Genomic DNA, 20,408 nt, shown 5'->3' on the forward strand with positions numbered 1-20,408 from the left:
TTCGGATGCTTTGCGAAACTCCCTACGCACAACTTACAATGATGGGGAGGGGAAGAGGAAAAAGACCTATAGCGAATCCCGAGGGCGTCTTTCAAATGACCGCCAAAAAGGCAAACGTTTTGAAATATCTGCATTTCATTTTCAAAAGCAACTCAAGGAATTTAAAGCCGAATAAACATATGAGAAAGCAGAAGAAATCTCTATTGACGCATTTAGCAGACATGATGCCTTCGTCTTGGCAATTAATTCCACCTCAGACATTTTATGATGACACGCGGCTGACTGAAGTCTATTGAAATTAAATTGTACTGTACAAATTTTTTTTAAATGGGTAGGACTCTGACTTGCGTGAATATGCCCTATCACTGAGTTCATAGAAATAATAACAATATGGCATGTGAAAATCATCTAGGCCTGACGGACAAAGCCATATTTTTATGTTTAACCTGATTTATGAGATTCTCGATCAGTATTGATCTGCGGAAGGCAGAAGTGTTTTAGCATTGTTCTCGATGTTGGCGGCAACTGTAAATGATTTATGTCGCAATCACGCATCCACACTCATTTAAGCAAGACAATGCTATTTATCATGAAATAGAAAAGTACTGCGTGAAGTTGGAGCGCGAAGGAGCGTGGTCACATTTAACCAGCTGAGCATGTGGTTCCTACCAGCAATATATTCCCCGATAGAAGAGGTTCAAAAAGGACCTTTTACACTCTTAGAATCCACATCCAGTTCAAACCAAAGCTGTGTCAATGTGTCCGCTGGATAATGGACACGTCAATTGGCACGATTTCACATAAAACCTACTCGGATTGAGTGGACGACAACCGAACTTTTTCGGCTGCCGAAGAACGTTGAGCCCGACTTCAATCCCCCTGTTCGAAACTTTGTAAGCAGAGACCGATTCTCGATTTCCATGCTAGATATTTTCTTTCTTCATACATCGCATGATTTGGTTCCAACACAGGGTGATCGTCCATCTATTTTTCACCTTAATGCCTAATGTTTTTTTTAAATTGAATATTTGGCCAGACAGGCCCAGCTACCGTAACGTCTTTTGAAAAAACTTAATTTTCCCAATAAAATCATCGTACAATGCTAATGTTATTCACTGAATCATTATGATAGAATCTAATCAACAATATCATTGGCCTAAACATTTAGTGTCCTCTTTGTTAACAAGTCTCATCAACCAACCTTTATTTGTGACATGCACGCTGCTAAGACTGTATGTACCATTATAACTACTTCCTGAACCACCTTTGCGGACCTTCCGGTGTCACATTTGGTCAACCAGTAGAAGCCCTCGATGCTTACAGTGTCTTCAGTAGCCAACACTGATGATTGGAATGTCCAACTTGCCGCTCGGGGAATCAAGCGAATTTCAAAGAGATTTCGGCTAAATTCGGTTATTTTCTTTAACTTATGAAAAAGCCATTAACCCCGTTTGTCTTCGATTGTTTTCAGGTCCTTGTCAATTCCATGATGAACGTATTTATCGTAATTGCTCTGTTCGTGTTGGTAGCTGTGGCTGCCGGTGACGAGGGCTATGGAACCGCAGGAGCCGGAAGTGAATTTAATGGAGCCGTTGGTAAGCACGCATAATCAACTAAATGTGGGCCCGGTCGGTGATAGGGTTGTTACTGAGTGGAGTCAGTCCTATTTCATGTCACCACCAAACCACATGGGAAGCTATTCCCAATCAGACAAGTCGTTTACGAAAACTATCTGTATCGCATTGCAGTCGCTAGCACAAATTGCCATAATGATAATGGTGGGTTCCGGCTTTAGTCGACCTGTATCTACAGCCAGCCAGGCCCGCAGTTAACATTTTGGTCACGGGAAGGAAAACGCCTCTTTTGTTCTTCAACTGTCCAAAAAGCGGCCTAAATCTCAATGAAAACCACGTTTTGATAACCACCAGGCCGGAAATTAGCCCCCTGCTCTCTTTCTATAGCTACGGTCCTGACAGCGAACAGAGACCTTCGACAGGTTGTGCCATTGTGCCTGATGTTGCTGCGGATGAGATTTTCGCTCGCCTCAATTTTTTCTACCTGATCCAAGTAAACGCAGTTAGTCCGTTTTTGAGAAACAGGCTCTAATTGTGGTAATATTGGGGAATATACCGATTATGGCAATATTATAGAAGACAAGAAATACGCTGATTTTGGCAGTATTATAGAATACAAGGATACGCCGATTTTGGCAGTATTATAGAATAAAAGAAATACGCCAATTGTGGCAATATCATAGAATGCAAGGATACGCCGATTGTGGCAATATAGAATGCAAGAAATACGCCGATTACCATGATCATTCTTTTTCATTTCAGTTGGTTTCATCGAGTCTGTGACAGGCCTTGTCGGTCAACTCGCTGACAGTAAGTATTTAGAGTGTGTTTCATTGTATCGTTCAACGAGAGGACATAGACGTCCTTCGACGAATGATCATGAGCCTGTGACTAGGACAGGTTTATCTGGAAGGCTATACTGATCAAAACTCAACCCATGAAATATCTCAAGTCTTGTGTCCAAAACGAGCAAAGGACTTCCTCAATGAATAGGAGTAATTGAGAATTAAATTTAGGATATGTTTCAATCGACATGTACATGTAGTACACGTTAAGGTGTTTTGCCTAAATCGTACATTGAAAAATCGGGCCACGAAACCAGACCTTTCCCAGGTTCCCTAAAATCAGTTTTTGTGTTAACTATGACAATCTCTTTTAGGGTTTGCACTAAACGCGAACCCAGATGTTTCCATAGATATTCCAAACTACTTGCAATAAAATAGTGTACGATGGCTCTGGAGCTTCAGCATTGTGTGTGGACACCAAGCACACCGATAACTGCAGTTCTACTGAATGCGATTTGACAATAGCTTTCTGTACAAACATAGGCCAGACAGGCTAAAACATATGATATCGATATGAAATACGTTTAGACTAAGAGTATTCGGTCGCCAAGCAGGCCAAGTTCGTTTAAGTGACTCCATTTTGTCACACTTACGAGCACCAGAATTCACCAACTTATCAAGCACCAAACTTCGGACAAGATATTGTTCGGAAGCCATGCAGAGCACAAGTGACAACGTCCGTCCTCCGGGGAATACTTTTACCATTTTGAGGATCTTGGATGAGTTCTGGTGTTTCTTAGATTCGCAAAATGGAGTCACTATAGTTTCAACTTAAAGAAAAAGAGTAGCAGTTTACCCGACTTTAAAATCTTTTCCAGTGGTCGAGTGTCAAACCAAACAATGCAGGTGCCACCTCGCACAGTCAAAGCATCTCTTCGAGCGGCAGATGGCAAACGAAAGGAAACAACACGAGAATTAGGCTCACCCACAATTCAGGATATAAACGGATCGCGCTTTGCAGAATATAGCTGCTACCTTTAACATTCTAGCAATATCATATGTAAAGTCACCAAGCATGATTTGGTTCCTCCTGTAAAAAAAAATGATGCGAATGACAAAAGCCGCAATCAAAGAAAACGAAGACATCCGTAGCGCTATAAGACATCCTTCGCACTAAGACATACGTCGCCATGTTATAGGATGAAATATTTTTAGATTGTTATCATATTGCTCAAGTACAGCCCGGGGTACTAAAACAATATATGCACACATTTTACACTCAAATCTATAAAATTATCAAACTAACGAAATACGCATCTCTTCCAAATATAAATTTGAGGAGGAACCTAAAACATGGTTGATGACTCTCGTGTTACAAATCTACCAGGGCCGTATGTTTCACTGTCAAACATTACTTCAATTTAGACTACATCTTTCATGTTATGCAATTGATTCTGAATTACATTTAAAAATAACAAGATATTTGTTTTTTGTTTATTATTTTATTTTAGTGGACGTTTCTATAAAAATTCCACTATTTTGTGACTGCGCACTTTCAGTGTCCGTTTCGTAATGTCATCATTGGACACTTATAACAGAATTGGAGACAAAGCTCAACCCTGCGGGGCACCTTCTCGGAGTATGGAGGGATTGCTACGAATCTTGAATCCATCGGTCGCACTATAGACCGACTATATGCCCTCGATCCTTTACAAGAGGGACGGGAATTGAACTGCGGAAAAGAGTCTTATGATAGTGAGAAAAGCCCCAGAAACGCCAACGTGAACGTCTTCTCTACACAAAGTATCATTAGCGGTATATTCTAAAACACTGAAACCGCTTGGGTGGAGCCGAAATGTTGACCAAAACCTCGACCACGCCTCGGTTTTGATCTACATTTTAGCTCTACCCAAGCGGTTTTGGTGTCGCCAATCCCAACTGCCAATGCCTCAAGACTACCAAATAACTCATTCTCACAGCTGTCCTCTTCACCAGGATAGCCAAATACAGAGACCCGATAAGTCTTTGATCAATTGCCCCCTAAGTCAAAGAGGCCTACTAAACAACTCCCTGTTTCGCCGGCCTCAATACATCATCCCACCTAACTAATTTCACGGGATTGTGGAACCTTCATGTGACGCTCCAAAGCCATCACAGTTTCCAGATATGGAAGAAATAAGCGCAGTTTGTACCCTAAAGTAGGCATAGGGCTACAAAAACACTGATTTCTCTACTTATTTAGGACAGCTACATAAATATAATGTGTTCAGGTTATCAACCAGCGAATTCACGTCGAGTGCCATTGAACAGGAAATATTCGCGGTTGAAACTTCCTGTGTTTTTAAATTTGGTGTTGTCGTCTGCCAGCACTTAAGCAACCACAGCGGACACTGTCCGAATCCCCACACTATATAAACGATCATACGATTGAGTCCCGACATTCATTACTAACTGCCATAACAAAATCACGCCCTTGCGGATTTCAAAGGTGCCACTACCAGCAGCAGTTCGATTGTCAGAGATGACAATAGTACAGACAGCAACACCAACACTCAGAGATCACGACAGCACTTCGTAATATCGAACAGATCACAACAGCAGTTCCATTGTCAGAGATCACAACAGCACTGAGTAATATCGAACACATCACAACAGAAGTTCGATTGTCAGAGACCACAACAGCACTGAGTAATATCGAACAGATCACAACAGCAGTTCGATTGTCAGAGACCACAACAGCACTGAGTAATATCGAATAGATCACAACAGCAGTTCGATTGTCAGAGACCACAACAGCACTGAGTAATATCGAACAGATCACAACAGCAGTTCGATTGTCAGAGATCACAACAGTACTGAGTAATATCGAACACATCACAACAGAATTCGATTGTCAGAGACCACAACAGCACTGAGTAATATCGAATAGATCACAACAGCAGTTCGATTGTCAGAGACCACAACAGCACTGAGTAATATCGAACAGATCACAACAGCAGTTCCATTGTCAGAGATCACAACAGTACTGAGTAATATCGAACACATAACAACAGCAGTTCGATTGTCAGAGACCACAACAGCACTGAGTAATATCGAACAGATCACAACAGCAGTTCGATTGTCAGAGACCACAACAGCACTGAGTAATATCGAACAGATCACAACAGCAGTTCGATTGTCAGAGATCACAACAGCACTGAGTAATATCGAACAGATCACAACAGCAGTTCGATTGTCAGAGACCACAACAGCACTGAGTAATATCGAATAGATCACAACAGCAGTTCGATTGTCAGAGACCACAACAGCACTGAGTAATATCGAACAGATCACCACAGCAGTTCCATTGTCAGAGATCACAACAGTACTGAGTAATATCGAACACATCACAACAGAAGTTCGATTGTCAGAGACCACAACAGCACTGAGTAATATCGAACAGATCACAACAGCAGTTCGATAGTCAGAGATCACACCAGCACTGAGTAATATCGAACACATCACAACAGAAGTTCGATTGTCAGAGATCACAACAGCACTGAGTAATATCGAATAAATCACAACAGCAGTTCGATTGTCAGAGACCACAACAGCACTGAGTAATATCGAACAGATCACAACAGCAGTTCGATTGTCAGAGATCACAACAGCACTGAGTAATATCGAACAGATCACAACAGCAGTTCGATTGTCAGAGACCACAACAGCACTGAGTAATATCGAACAGCTCACAACAGCAGTTCGATTGTCAGAGACCACAACAGCACTGAGTAATATCGAACAGATCACACCAGCAGTTCGATTGTCAGAGACCACAACAGCACTGAGTAATATCGAACAGATCACCACAGCAGTTCGATTGTCAGAGATCACAACAGCACTGAGTAATATCGAACAGCTCACAACAGCAGTTCGATTGTCAGAGACCACAACAGCACTGAGTAATATCGAACAGATCACAACAGCAGTTCGATTGTCAGAGACCACAACAGCACTGAGTAATATCGAACAGATCACCACAGCAGTTCGATTGTCAGAGATCACAACAGCACTGAGTAATATCGAACAGATCACAACAGCAGTTCGATTGTCAGAGACCACAACAGCACTGAGTAATATCGAACAGATCACAACAGCAGTTCGATTGTCAGAGACCACAACAGCACTGAGTAATATCGAACAGATCACAACAGCAGTTCGATTGTCAGAGACCACAACAGCACTGAGTAATATCGAACAGATCACCACAGCAGTTCGATTGTCAGAGACCACAACAGCACTGAGTAATATCGAACAGATCACAACAGCAGTTCCATTGTCAGAGATCACAACAGTACTGAGTAATATCGAACACATCACAACAGAATTCGATTGTCAGAGACCACAACAGCACTGAGTAATATCGAATAGATCACAACAGCAGTTCGATTGTCAGAGACCACAACAGCACTGAGTAATATCGAACAGATCACAACAGCAGTTCCATTGTCAGAGATCACAACAGTACTGAGTAATATCGAACACATAACAACAGCAGTTCGATTGTCAGAGACCACAACAGCACTGAGTAATATCGAACAGATCACAACAGCAGTTCGATTGTCAGAGACCACAACAGCACTGAGTAATATCGAACAGATCACAACAGCAGTTCGATTGTCAGAGATCACAACAGCACTGAGTAATATCGAACAGATCACAACAGCAGTTCGATTGTCAGAGACCACAACAGCACTAAGCAATATCGAATAGATCACAACAGCAGTTCGATTGTCAGAGACCACAACAGCACTGAGTAATATCGAACAGATCACCACAGCAGTTCCATTGTCAGAGATCACAACAGTACTGAGTAATATCGAACACATCACAACAGAAGTTCGATTGTCAGTGACCACAACAGCACTGAGTAATATCGAACAGATCACAACAGCAGTTCGATTGTCAGAGATCACACCAGCACTGAGTAATATCGAACACATCACAACAGAAGTTCGATTGTCAGAGATCACAACAGCACTGAGTAATATCGAATAAATCACAACAGCAGTTCGATTGTCAGAGACCACAACAGCACTGAGTAATATCGAACAGATCACAACAGCAGTTCGATTGTCAGAGATCACAACAGCACTGAGTAATATCGAACAGATCACAACAGCAGTTCGATTGTCAGAGACCACAACAGCACTGAGTAATATCGAACAGCTCACAACAGCAGTTCGATTGTCAGAGACCACAACAGCACTGAGTAATATCGAACAGATCACACCAGCAGTTCGATTGTCAGAGACCACAACAGCACTGAGTAATATCGAACAGATCACCACAGCAGTTCGATTGTCAGAGATCACAACAGCACTGAGTAATATCGAACAGCTCACAACAGCAGTTCGATTGTCAGAGACCACAACAGCACTGAGTAATATCGAACAGATCACAACAGCAGTTCGATTGTCAGAGACCACAACAGCACTGAGTAATATCGAACAGATCACCACAGCAGTTCGATTGTCAGAGATCACAACAGCACTGAGTAATATCGAACAGATCACAACAGCAGTTCGATTGTCAGAGACCACAACAGCACTGAGTAATATCGAACAGATCACAACAGCAGTTCGATTGTCAGAGACCACAACAGCACTGAGTAATATCGAACAGATCACAACAGCAGTTCGATTGTCAGAGACCACAACAGCACTGAGTAATATCGAACAGATCACCACAGCAGTTCGATTGTCAGAGATCACAACAGCACTGAGTAATATCGAACAGATCACAACAGCAGTTCGATTGTCAGAGACCACAACAGCACTGAGTAATATCGAACAGATCACAACAGCAGTTCGATTGTCAGAGACCACAACAGCACTGAGTAATATCGAACAGATCACAACAGAAGTTCGATTGTCAGAGAAAACCTTAGAGCCACCGGCTGATCTGTGACCCGTTACTCTAAGCATTGACCAACCTACACAACAATTTGTATTGGATATACCTGGTCTATGAACAAAGCCAAATCGAGCTAGCTCGCAGAGCGACCCGACAGAACGTCCGCACGAGGCGAGCGGATTTCCCGAAACTGAATGAGAATAACGACCGCGTGCTCATGACGTCATGTCGCTTAGGATACCTTGTTGAGTAACTATCCTCTGTCTGATGATTTTGTGCAAAATGTTTACCGATGGATATTATTTATTAAGGGTGCTCCTACCACCCCGGTTACTGGCTAGTGTTTAATTCAATTAAAAGGAATATGATTTTGAGCGTAACCGACGTTGTGAACTTGGCCTATCTTCAGGACCACGGTGAGTTAGAAGCAGTTTCTTGCATTTCTGATATCTGGTTGCCAGGGCATTTGGAATTTAAAAACATTATCTGTGTGGAATTCACGTTTAAAACACTTGGGCAGGTGGAAGTCCAGCTCGGTTAAGTAAACAAAGCGAATTCATTACTCTTGTCTCGCCTGAAACTCCCATTATGAGATTCTCAAACACTGCGGACGGCAGGTTTCTTTGTCTTTTTGTCTTTAAATGTTTGTCATCAATAGGGGCAGCAGCTGTAAACAATCCATGGTGAAATCACGCTCTCGAGGAAGACAAAGGTTGTTATCATAAATCAAAGGACAGCTCGTGCCCTGGTCTCGAATGAGCGTAGCCATATTTAATCAGCTGAGCGTATGGTTTGTAACCACCCACTTCTAGAAAAACAGGAGGAGAAAAGGCCTATACAATTTATTTCTAGACCATATCAAAAGCTGTTTGCATGAGTAAAACAATCAACCCGGGGGAAGATTTCTGATAAAACCTGCTCGGTTGCCAAAGAACGGTCAATCCCTTAAAGTTTAAACACAGGTAAGTCAAGCTGTACATCGTTCGATTTTCATTTTCTTGATCCGCCTCAAAACAGTATGACTTGTCTTAAAACTTGTTGTTCTAACCATTTTCAAACAACTGGAATCGTGCTGTGATGTACTCGAGGAAGCCCATCCACAAACTCGGATTTCTTTTGTGTCGTGCTATTCGTGTACCGATTCCGCCACTTTTCTGGATGCGAAATGTTTGTGCCGTTTTGCCGATCAGAGGCATTTTGTACAATGTCTACTTCTTCGAAATGATGTGTCTTGCTTTCGGCACCGAACGGGCGCATTCGGCATGTTAGGCGTTCTCCAATTAGCCAATACTGAGTGAAATACAGATCGGAAGGTCCAAATCGCTGCTTGTTGGGAAACTTAGCGAATTTCGGGGGGATAGTTCGTGTAATTAACGGTCTTTCTGTGAATGGTGAAAAAGCCTTTTGCTCAAATCGTTTTCTCTACTTTCAGAAACTTTGTCAATTCCACGATGAAGGCATTTATCGGTTTTGCTCTGACTATGTTGGTAGCTTTGGCTGCCAGTACATGTAATCACGCTGCCGTGAGTATACACGACAAAATTATTATTCTTCAAGTTATATTTCTCCTTCAAAATCCTAGTCCTTACTATGTATAGTAACTCACTTACCTCCCCCCCTCCCTCCCCTCCATTTACATTAAATTATGAAAAATATAATTCATAACAAGAGACAGTAGAGAAGTTTTGCAACCCTCTAACTCACACTCTGACTTCATCGCCGAGGTTGAATTCCAGTTATCTAGTGATACATTCGATTTAATTTAATTGAGGAACATCAATATATCAACATCGTGATATCTCCCCTGCATCGTGACAATAATATTTTGAATTTCAAAACGGACCTGTGCATAAGACGGATATAACGAAGTACATGTCGTTATCCAAGTCCTAGGCATCACCACGAATTAGAAAACGACTTGATTACTTATCAAATTGAAACGAAGGACAAGCCTATTCCCGTGGGGCATTCTTGTCTGCATATATTTGTTTGAACGAAAAATGCAGCTTAAGTGGTCCAGGGCCAGCAGTTTCTGGTCTGCAGCCTCTAACTGATTGGGTCCTCACTAATCAGAAACTGTCAATATACCTGCTGTAATAAAATATCAATAATCACTTGCTTAGAAGGGTTGACAACATTTTCTTTTGTTTGATAAATTACTGTCCAATGTTTAATTAGGGTCTGCACCGTGACTTTGATGAATTGAAAAAACGTCTGCAACCAATGTGATATAATCAGCTGTCATCCCTCCAAATATCATTGTACTACAATACTAATATTTATTTGGCTGGCTGACTGTTTGTTTCAGCTTACAAGCATGTCCATTTTTCTTACATATACTGTACTTCCTAACCTAAGGTTAACAGTAAGGATTATGTCCGCCAAGAATAAATTATTTCCGGTAATGCCCACTGTTTGTAATTTCCCTTTGATAGGGGTTTGAGGGTTCAATTTGCGTTTCAATAGTGATTTTAATTCAGTAGTCATGCGTGCCAACAATGGACGTGTGCATTACAGGAAATGTTATCCGAGGCCTGGTGATCATTTCCGCATTTCTTGATAATCGGGCTGGTATTGTGGCTAGACAGACACTAGTCATTAACCATTGTACGCTCGTGCGAAAGCCCCTGGCTTTTCAATTGTTGGGTGCTCTTAAGGAGCAACTGTTTAATCATTGAGGTAAAACACTTGAACGAAATTTCTTGATTGCAACCTTTATTGACAAATTGGCGTAAATAGGATCGCTGTGCACTGAATCTTTACATTACTGGAAAACGTAGGCCTATTCTCAGTCTGTAATTACTCTATATCCATGTCAAATTCAAGGCCGTCTTCATCATCCAATTCCTCATTGCCAATCAGTAAATCATCCACATCAGCTGGATAGTGCAAGAGCCCTGCCGCGCCCCAAGCTCGGACAATAGCCTCCAAGGCAATCCCATCCCATGATGCAGACACAATTTCAAGGACAGCTTCCCATGGAATTCGTGGACACTGACCATCCTCACCAGTGTTGGTTGTTTTCCATGCTTTCCACGCATTGCGTGCCCTGGCTTTGAATGCGCGCATAACGGTGCAGTCTAACGGCTGCACAAATACCGTACAGCCAGGTGGAATGAACTGCACTAGTCCACCTGCTTCCCCGACTGCTCTTGATGTTGATCTGTGGAGAACATGTTTGTTCATACGTCCTGTTGTGTATACTGTCCATCTGCATGAACGTTTCGTCCATGTTGCCGATGATGCGGAATGCCATCTCTCCAACTGTTTGAAAAAAGTTGGCACGGAACTCGGCAATGAGATTCTCAGCGTCCTAGGTATCGTCCTGGGGCCGTATTTACAAAGCCCTCGCATCTCTGCGACCACGCAAATCTATTTTTCACCTGCATACACCCTATTGTTCACTGACTGTCAGACAAAAGATTAGCGTGGTCGAAAAGTTGCGAGGGCTTTGTAAATATGGCCCCTGGTATCTTTCGTCACTTTCCGCAGGGAAATGTTTTGTCTAGAAATTGAAATAGCAGAGATGTTAACATGATTGGGATGAACATGATGAAAGCGCTATACACTTTATTTAACCATTTTAGCATTAAGCATTTTGAGAGGTATACTAAGAGAAACAGCTTATCAGCAGAATTGTTGTTTCACTAGAAAACAATAGACTCATTCTGAGTTTATCTTTTCTTGAAACCTTCAAACCAACCATTTGATGCAGCAAGGTTTGAGCGTTCAGGTTTACTAGTTACAATGTCGGCTTGGGTTTCTTCAGGAAGCTGGTCCCACCACTGTTGAAACTCGATCATCGCCCTCTCCTTTAGATCTTCGATACTGACTAGCATACCAATTTGTCTTTTATCACGAAACCACTCCGACATCTCAACTTCCATCTCAGGCCAATACCCTGAAAGACAAAACATAGTAATTCATTATTTGCAACCTGACAGCCATATTGAATATCGGATCACGCCAAATTTCGCAAGGAACCTTCCTCTATAGTCACCCCAAGATACACAACAACAAGTTTCATGGCAAAATTGTCCACAAACGTACAGACGGACATCGGACGCTACGACAATACCCGTCGGGCTGATGGGTAAAAAAGGTGCTATACAGCAAAAAATTGCTATACATGTACACGCCATAGCACCTCTATTGTACCCCTAGTTTTCAGAGTGAAGGGTTAAAGTGCAACTCACCGACATCGTGGTCCTTGACCTTGCGCTCTTGGCCCCTTTTTTTGCTGTGGTCAAAATTGTGGCGAATTGTCTCCTCCTTGCGCAACCAAGACAGGAACGTGGCCTTCTTGATGTTGTGCTCTTCTGAATACAGCCTTACGCATCTTTGTTGGTTTCGGTACCCGTCTATGTACTTCAGCTTTTCTTTTAAAGAGTAAGACGCGAACATTCTGCGTGCCATGATTATGCAAGCTAAGCTAGGGCTTCTATGAAGTCTTTCAAGCAGTCATGGTCTTTATACCATGCAACAATGTTCATTTCCACTCAAAGCTCGTGACAGTTGTTAATTTCACTCTACTTCAGATTTGTTAGTTTCACTATTGAAACACAGATTGAACCAGTCAAACCTCTATCACGCCACGTGATGGCCTTGGCTATCACTAAATTATAAATGATCATTACCGGAATAAATTATTCTCGGCGGCCATATTTCTCACTGTTAACCTTAGGTTAGGAAGTACAGTAATGTCATTCATTATCACAGACAATTAGCGACTCACCCACCGTTTTGGAAATATTGGCAATTTTTTAAATAGCATTCCGCGAAGTTACTATTTATAGCTCACAAGGTCATTTGCATAAGATATTGATGACGTTTTAGTCACGTGACAGTCGGACATCGACACTTATTTCTACGCATTTGAGCTTATTTCAAAGTCAATTATCTTTGACCCTGCATTGTTTTTAGCATGAATGATACCATAGAGTCAGAGAGAGAAATATTCAGAACAATTATGTAGTATTTCCAACACTCGGACGTGTGCCAGATTGAATCTAACTGCCCTAGTTAGAAAGCCTGAATCCATTACGAAACCGCATGTTTGTCCGACATTGCCTGTAATTCAGCGATGGGGAAATAGAGGGCAGCAGCTGCAGTGACCTCATCATCGCGGAATGCTATTTATGTCTTTACTTTGGTCGAAGAGCTGGGACTCAAAACAAATGAACATTATGAGGGTTTTGCTCAAGCAGAACGATGTTTTAATTCAGCACGCCACGCAGATGTCATCCCGATTGCGGGTGTCCACGGGCGTTGTGGCACCATTGGAAGAGTCCTCTGACAATGTTATTTGTTATTCAGGGGTTGCAAGAGCACCTTTTGATGCGGCCGAAATATGACCATATCAGGGGCAGACAAGTTTCCCATTGGCCACACCGAACGGCCCTTTTGTAGAGTCCTAAACGAAGGGGGTTTTCTCTTTAGGTTCAGTTTTTGGACTATACAATACCAAACGACGAGGCTCTCTGTCTCTCTGGTTTTAATGGACCGGACTATTATAATTTACAAAGTGAGATTATGTGCTTAACCCTTCAGCACTCCAACGCCCATAGACGCACGCAGCTTTTTTCTTCAAACGCATTTGCCGCAGTGGTTTACTAGTATTATGTTGCTGACTTTGTTCTTTTACCTCGCAACAGGCGCAGGGAGTGAAGATAAATGGCAGCTCGCCAGATTTTGATAAAGCCAGCGGTAAGGATGATTATCCATTATAAGGCAACACATAGGAAGTAGCTTACACTCACCCTGGAAAATCGAAATCCGGAACTCCGGGCAATACGCGGCAAATCCAAGAGTCATCTCGTATTCCCAAGATTCTTTTCTCGCAAAATGGCTTTCTTAGCGCGTACCCAAATATGGTGGTATAACTGAAGCGTACATGTACATTCGGATCTAGAGATACTGGGCTTACTATCAAGTGAACTGATTTCAAGCACCATACCTTTGCTAAGGTATCGTGACGAAGAAACAGATTTTAAAATAGGCATATACAACAATTTTAAGGTACTTCACATAGTGGAGCCTATCGGACGGAACATTTAAATTTCAACTATTGTGTTACCAAGATCCGAATGCAAACGTTAACTAGAACCTATCACCTTGTCGACAGACTGTCCCCACCAAAGTTCATGCCACTGATGCTGGTGCTGCTGATGAAACGTTTCTTTTCTTCAACTGTTACCGGATTCTCGAAATGTCTTGAATTTAACAGCCTCAAGAAATATCTGGTCCATTTGTCGGACAAGTCCAAGCTAGTTAGTGTCGAAATAAAAATGACCTGGCCGATGTTATTTAAGAAAAGATAGCTACATGTACCTTAACGTTTTAAGGTGGCGTTTAGTCTAGCAGATCAGACATAGCGACATAACGCCGAATAGAATCAGCGCCAGTCAGCGTTAGTTACAAGTCGCATATTTCAAACCTTACACAGATGAAACCCATTTTAAGCGACTAGCTAGCCCTATTTCGCCACCAGTGCAACTGCATTTCTCCAGCGAAGTTAATTGTTCCCCTTTTTTTCCGCTCTTTCAACACTAATAGACAGCGAGAAGCACAGAAAAACGGTCCCTCATTATCTTTTGTGGTTTTGGATTATTGAGCGGACACCACACCTGATAGAGCCATTCAAACGAATTTCTTCCTAATTTCAGTTGGAGTTGCGAACGCCGTAACTGGTCTTCTCACTACACTTACTGACAGTAAGTATAAAATCCAAAATATTCGGCCTTCTGTTCATCAAGAGAACCGTGTTATTGGGCCAAATGAACATGTTACTCGTCAAGTTTCTCTCTTAGATTATAATTCCACTCGGTCGGTCAAGCTAAAATCTGCGGCGGTTTGTCACTTGAGTTTGCTAATTTTGCATTTAAAATTTCGGGCCAACCTTGGCAGCTTCCCGCTAATATGGAATCAGTCCTCTACTCAAAGAAACTCATACAACCAAAATATGCGTTGTCGGACCAAGAAACTTGGTGAGATTTCATTTAAACAATACGAATCTCTTAAAGAAATGAAACGCCCCCCAAAAGAGCGATTTTTGTCACTGCACCCTGCATTAATTGTCGCTGCGATGAGTCATGAAATATCATGCGTCTGTTGGTAATACCTGTAATCGCTGAGTTTGATGCTGAAGGTAGGTCGCAGCGATCACCGATTTTTGTCGCAGGTACCAGCGCTGACAACTGCAAGCGAGAGATTATTGTCGCATGCGATCATGGTTACAGGTGCATCGACGGAAATCGATCGTTTGCTGGGCTTTAGGGTATTGATCCTTTGAAAACCTAACGTATGTCTTTGCCAATACTAAGTGCTACTAAGTGCTCCCCTAACATATGAACAGGAAGACCTAGATGCCTCCAAAGTGATTCGAACTAGCTGCTGATGATAAGAAAATCTGATTCCTCGTCCTCTTACACACTGTATCAATATTTTCCAGCGCTGAAGTTCCAGCTTAAAGTGGCAAAAGATCAATTCGAAAAGGCGCCAAACTCACGCCCAAGTAACCCGAGCCCAGGTTACTCTAGCCCAACTTACAACACAGGAGGTTACTCGACCCCAAGTTACAACACAGGAGGTTACTCTAGAACAAGTTACAACACAGGAGGTTACTCCAGATCAAGTTACAACACAGGAGGTTACAATAGCCCAAGTTACAACACAGGAGGTTACTCTAGATCAAGTTACAACACAGGAGGTTACAATAGCCCAAGTTACAACACAGGAGGTTACTCTAGATCAAGTTACAACACAGGAGGTTACAATAGCCCAAGTTACAACACAGGAGGTTACTCTAGATCAAGTTACAACACAGGAGGTTACTCTAGATCAAGTTACAACACAGGAGGTTACAATAGCCCAAGTTACAACACAGGAGGTTACTCTAGATCAAGTTACAACACAGGAGGTTACAATAGCCCAAGTTACAACACAGGAGGTTACTCTAGATCAAGTTACAACACAGGAGGTTACTCTAGCTCAAGTTACACGACAGGTAACTCGAGGTACCACACGACAGGTAACTCGAGGTACCACATGACAGGAAGTTACCGGAGCTCGGCAATCTATTAGGCTAGACGATTTCGTGCGATCGGAAACCCTGAACCGCATCTCAACGATCAGGGCCTACAGAATAGCAGCTTTTAATAACTTAAACCTTTCACACCAAGAATGCCGCGGCAATAAACCCTGGCGTTGCAGATTCTATTTCCAAGTGTCAAATGGTAACTTCAAGAGGTCAACGAATTTCAATTAACAGGTTGTAATAGACAAATGGAGAATCAAGCCCACGTTTTTTTACCGGAAATCCTCAAAGCGTGTATTATTTTGGCCTCTGACTAAAGAATACGAAATTTACATGTAAAAGCAATCTTCATCAGCATGATCGGAGAAAATTCCATGTCTTGGCGATCTTCTAGTTGACTCTCATATTGTTTAGTGCATCCCGGGGGTACTTAACAACTTGCACAAATCTATATCATGTCAAATTACGTCCGTCTTCCCTTCTTCTCATCCATTGAAGTACACCTGTCGAAGTTGAACCTGCAACATATTGGCGTAATGTTTCTCACTGTACTGCATACACCGTACATGTCATGTTAATGCATAGTAATAAATCATATCCAGAATAGCAAGACTTGTTATGTTTGTGGTATAAGCTTGGTCGAAAATTTTTCTTATGTCAGTTTTAAAGGAGGATCATCCTAATTTAAAGCTTTAGTCATTCCTTCACGTTGAGATGAATGTGTCGCCTTCATTTCTATCACACTTTAAGCTTCTCCGCGGGTCCGGCTCTCCTTCTGTCCTGCAATATACAACGCCGATTCGATCATCGTCATTGGTACGTACACGAAGTTTTGCAACCCGCTCTCAATTTCGTTGTTGCAACTCCATGGGCAAGGTATGCCTGGGCCAGCTCGTGCATCTCTTGTCGGTAGATTGTTTGTCGGCCAAACACTGCTTGACAAGCCCACCAGTGGTTGGAAGCTTAAGCTTTAACTGCCCCGACAAAACCATCGAGCCCATGTGCGAACGCAAGGACTTCCAACCGTACACGATTTCAGCCTACTGTGCGGCTCCTGCTGAGATAGGGGCCCCGGCTTTCTTGATGGATGGCCAGACTATCCCCAAGGTGCATGCCCTACGTTATGTCGAATCGGCCACACAATTACCGTGCGTATGGTGATCTATGACGCCAGGCGTCACGTGGAAATAATTAATGAGATCAAGTTGTTTACTTTCTCGTCAAGAAACGAAAAGGTTTGTGAAATAGGGATTCTTATATACTTGGATGTTGCTTAGCCAACATGTTTATCGTGCTAGCGGTGATGCTGTGTGGGGGCCTTACAATTGGGGGAACAAGAACTCTGTGAACAAAGATACGCACCCCTGAATAGCACAATCGATATGTCTGAGAAATGATTACGTAGTGCCAATTTGTCCCCTAGGCAAATGCCGATCCACATCTCACATTTCGTGACCTTTCCTCCAAGTGCCTTGCCAAGGACCTACACCTCACACTTTGTGACCCGTCTGCATGCCAAGTGCCTTATCCAAGGACCCAGTCCCCAACTACCAACATTAGGACATATTATCTGCTCCCAATTCCCACTCGGATATCATGTTGAGAGCACTCAGGCGGTGGAGAGCGATGACTGTCAGTCCAGACTTTCCCAATCCAGTCCAGTGTTTTTTAATCCATAGTTTTCCAATACCCATAGGTGCGGGACTATAATCACTATTATAATTGACGAGTTGCACTTATCGTTGAACACCTTAATAAGCCTGGTTTTACCTCTACTGTCATCCATTATCAACTGACATGATGTAGTTTTACACAAGGGAGGTTAATACGTATGTTTGAGTACTTTGAATAAAGTCATTGCGACAATATCATGCATTTTGTAGTCCAGTTTTCATGATCACATCATGTACAGTAGTTGGTAGTTGCAGTAGTTGTTTGTTGTTGTTGTTAGAAGTATAGGTAAGTAGGGGATTCCAGTAAGGCCGCATCATAGTTTACTGTTAGCAACAACAACAACACTGGAGACATTTTACACAGAAAAACAGTGGAATGTTCCCAATGGGAGACAAGATTTACGCACACACCGGTAACTTAAACCATTCTGGCGCTAATCGCTGGCTGATATCGAGTACATCACCAGTCTGCACCATCTTGGTTTTCCGAGAATTGGTTTAGCATTGTGGACGCCTGTACATCATGTACATGGTTACTTAGTTCCGTTTTCAAGAAGTATTACACTCATGAAAAAAGTGTTACTCACAAACCAGCACCCCATTTACACCAAACCCACAACATACCAACACCCACACAATCCGATTTTTATACCTCGAACAGCCCGCGCCACTGGTATATGCTAGTGATGATAATGCAGTAGTGAGGAGGAACACTTCAAGGGCAGCTGTGAAATTACTACACCGGCAATGAGTACTAGTATTATCAAATACGTAATATTCTTTGTGGCTGGGCTCACTTTGAAAACATTTTCGAATAGAGAACATCGACAATAAGGAACGAACAGACTATATATATATAGCAATTAATTTATTATCAAAAGAGTGTCAAGTCTACATTATTATCACACCAGCACTGAGTAATATCGAACACATCACAACAGAAGTTCGATTGTCAGAGATCACAACAGCACTGAGTAATATCGAATAGATCACAACAGCAGTTCGATTGTCAGAGACCACAACAGCACTGAGTAATATCGAACAGATCACAACAGCAGTTCGATTGTCAGAGATCACAACAGCACTGAGTAATATCGAACAGATCACAACAGCAGTTCGATTGTCAGAGACCACAACAGCACTGAGTAATATCGAACAGCTCACAACAGCAGTTCGATTGTCAGAGACCACAACAGCACTGAGTAATATCGAACAGATCACAACAGCAGTTCGATTGTCAGAGACCACAACAGCACTGAGTAATATCGAACAGATCACCACAGCAGTTCGATTGTCAGAGATCACAACAGCACTGAGTAATATCGAACAGCTCACAACAGCAGTTCGATTGTCAGAGACCACAACAGCACTGAGTAATATCGAACAGATCACAACAGCAGTTCGATTGTCAGAGACCACAACAGCACTGAGTAATATCGAACAGATCACCACAGCAGTTCGATTGTCAGAGATCACAACAGCACTGAGTAATATCGAACAGATCACAACAGCAGTTCGATTGTCAGAGACCACAACAGCACTGAGTAATATCGAACAGATCACAACAGCAGTTCGATTGTCAGAGACCACAACAGCACTGAGTAATATCGAACAGATCACAACAGCAGTTCGATTGTCAGAGACCACAACAGCACTGAGTAATATCGAACAGATCACAACAGCAGTTCGATTGTCAGAGACCACAACAGCACTGAGTAATATCGAACAGATCACAACAGAAGTTCGATTGTCAGAGAAAACCTTAGAGCCACCGGCTGATCTGTGACCCGTTACTCTAAGCATTGACCAACCTACACAACAATTTGTATTGGATATACCTGGTCTATGAACAAAGCCAAATCGAGCTAGCTCGCAGAGCGACCCGACAGAACGTCCGCACGAGGCGAGCGGATTTCCCGAAACTGAATGAGAATAACGACCGCGTGCTCATGACGTCATGTCGCTTAGGATACCTTGTTGAGTAACTATCCTCTGTCTGATGATTTTGTGCAAAATGTTTACCGATGGATATTATTTATTAAGGGTGCTCCTACCACCCCGGTTACTGGCTAGTGTTTAATTCAATTAAAAGGAATATGATTTTGAGCGTAACCGACGTTGTGAACTTGGTCTATCTTCAGGACCACGGTGAGTTAGAAGCAGTTTCTTGCATTTCTGATATCTGGTTGCCAGGGCATTTGGAATTTAAAAACATTATCTGTGTGGAATTCACGTTTAAAACACTTGGGCAGGTGGAAGTTCAGCTCGGTTAAGTAAACAAAGCGAATTCATTACTCTTGTCTCGCCTGAAACTCCCATTATGAGATTCTCAAACACTGCGGACGGCAGGTTTCTTTGTCTTTTTGTCTTTAAATGTTTGTCATCAATAGGGGCAGCAGCTGTAAACAATCCATGGTGAAATCACGCTCTCGAGGAAGACAAAGGT

At 42.4% G+C, this 20,408-nt stretch overlaps 1 protein-coding gene across 1 annotated transcript; it reads left to right on the forward strand.

Moving 5' to 3' along the window:
• Window positions 1–9,061: 9,061 nt before the first annotated feature.
• LOC135487754 (uncharacterized transmembrane protein DDB_G0289901-like) lies at window positions 9,062–16,893 on the forward strand. The gene is made up of 5 exons (XM_064771827.1): window positions 9,062–9,216; window positions 9,687–9,777; window positions 13,909–13,960; window positions 14,920–14,967; window positions 15,705–16,893. The coding sequence occupies exons 2-5, from the start codon at window positions 9,706–9,708 to the stop codon at window positions 16,334–16,336; spliced, it is 804 nt and encodes a 267-aa protein (XP_064627897.1). The 5' UTR covers window positions 9,062–9,216; window positions 9,687–9,705; the 3' UTR covers window positions 16,337–16,893.
• Window positions 16,894–20,408: the final 3,515 nt, after the last annotated feature.

Source organism: Lineus longissimus, chromosome 1, assembly GCF_910592395.1.
Source record: "Lineus longissimus chromosome 1, tnLinLong1.2, whole genome shotgun sequence".
In the NCBI taxonomy this organism is placed as follows: Eukaryota; Metazoa; Nemertea; class Pilidiophora; order Heteronemertea; family Lineidae; genus Lineus; species Lineus longissimus.

Excerpts from the sequence above, each read along its gene's own strand:
- LOC135487754 (XM_064771827.1), top strand. The coding sequence starts at position 9,706 with ATGAAGGCATTTATCGGTTTTGCTCTGACTATGTTGGTAGCTTTGGCT. Across the intron at positions 13,961-14,919 it reads AGATTTTGATAAAGCCAGCG|TTGGAGTTGCGAACGCCGTA; the intron begins GTAAGGATGATT and ends TCCTAATTTCAG. Across the intron at positions 14,968-15,704 it reads TCTCACTACACTTACTGACA|CGCTGAAGTTCCAGCTTAAA; the intron begins GTAAGTATAAAA and ends AATATTTTCCAG.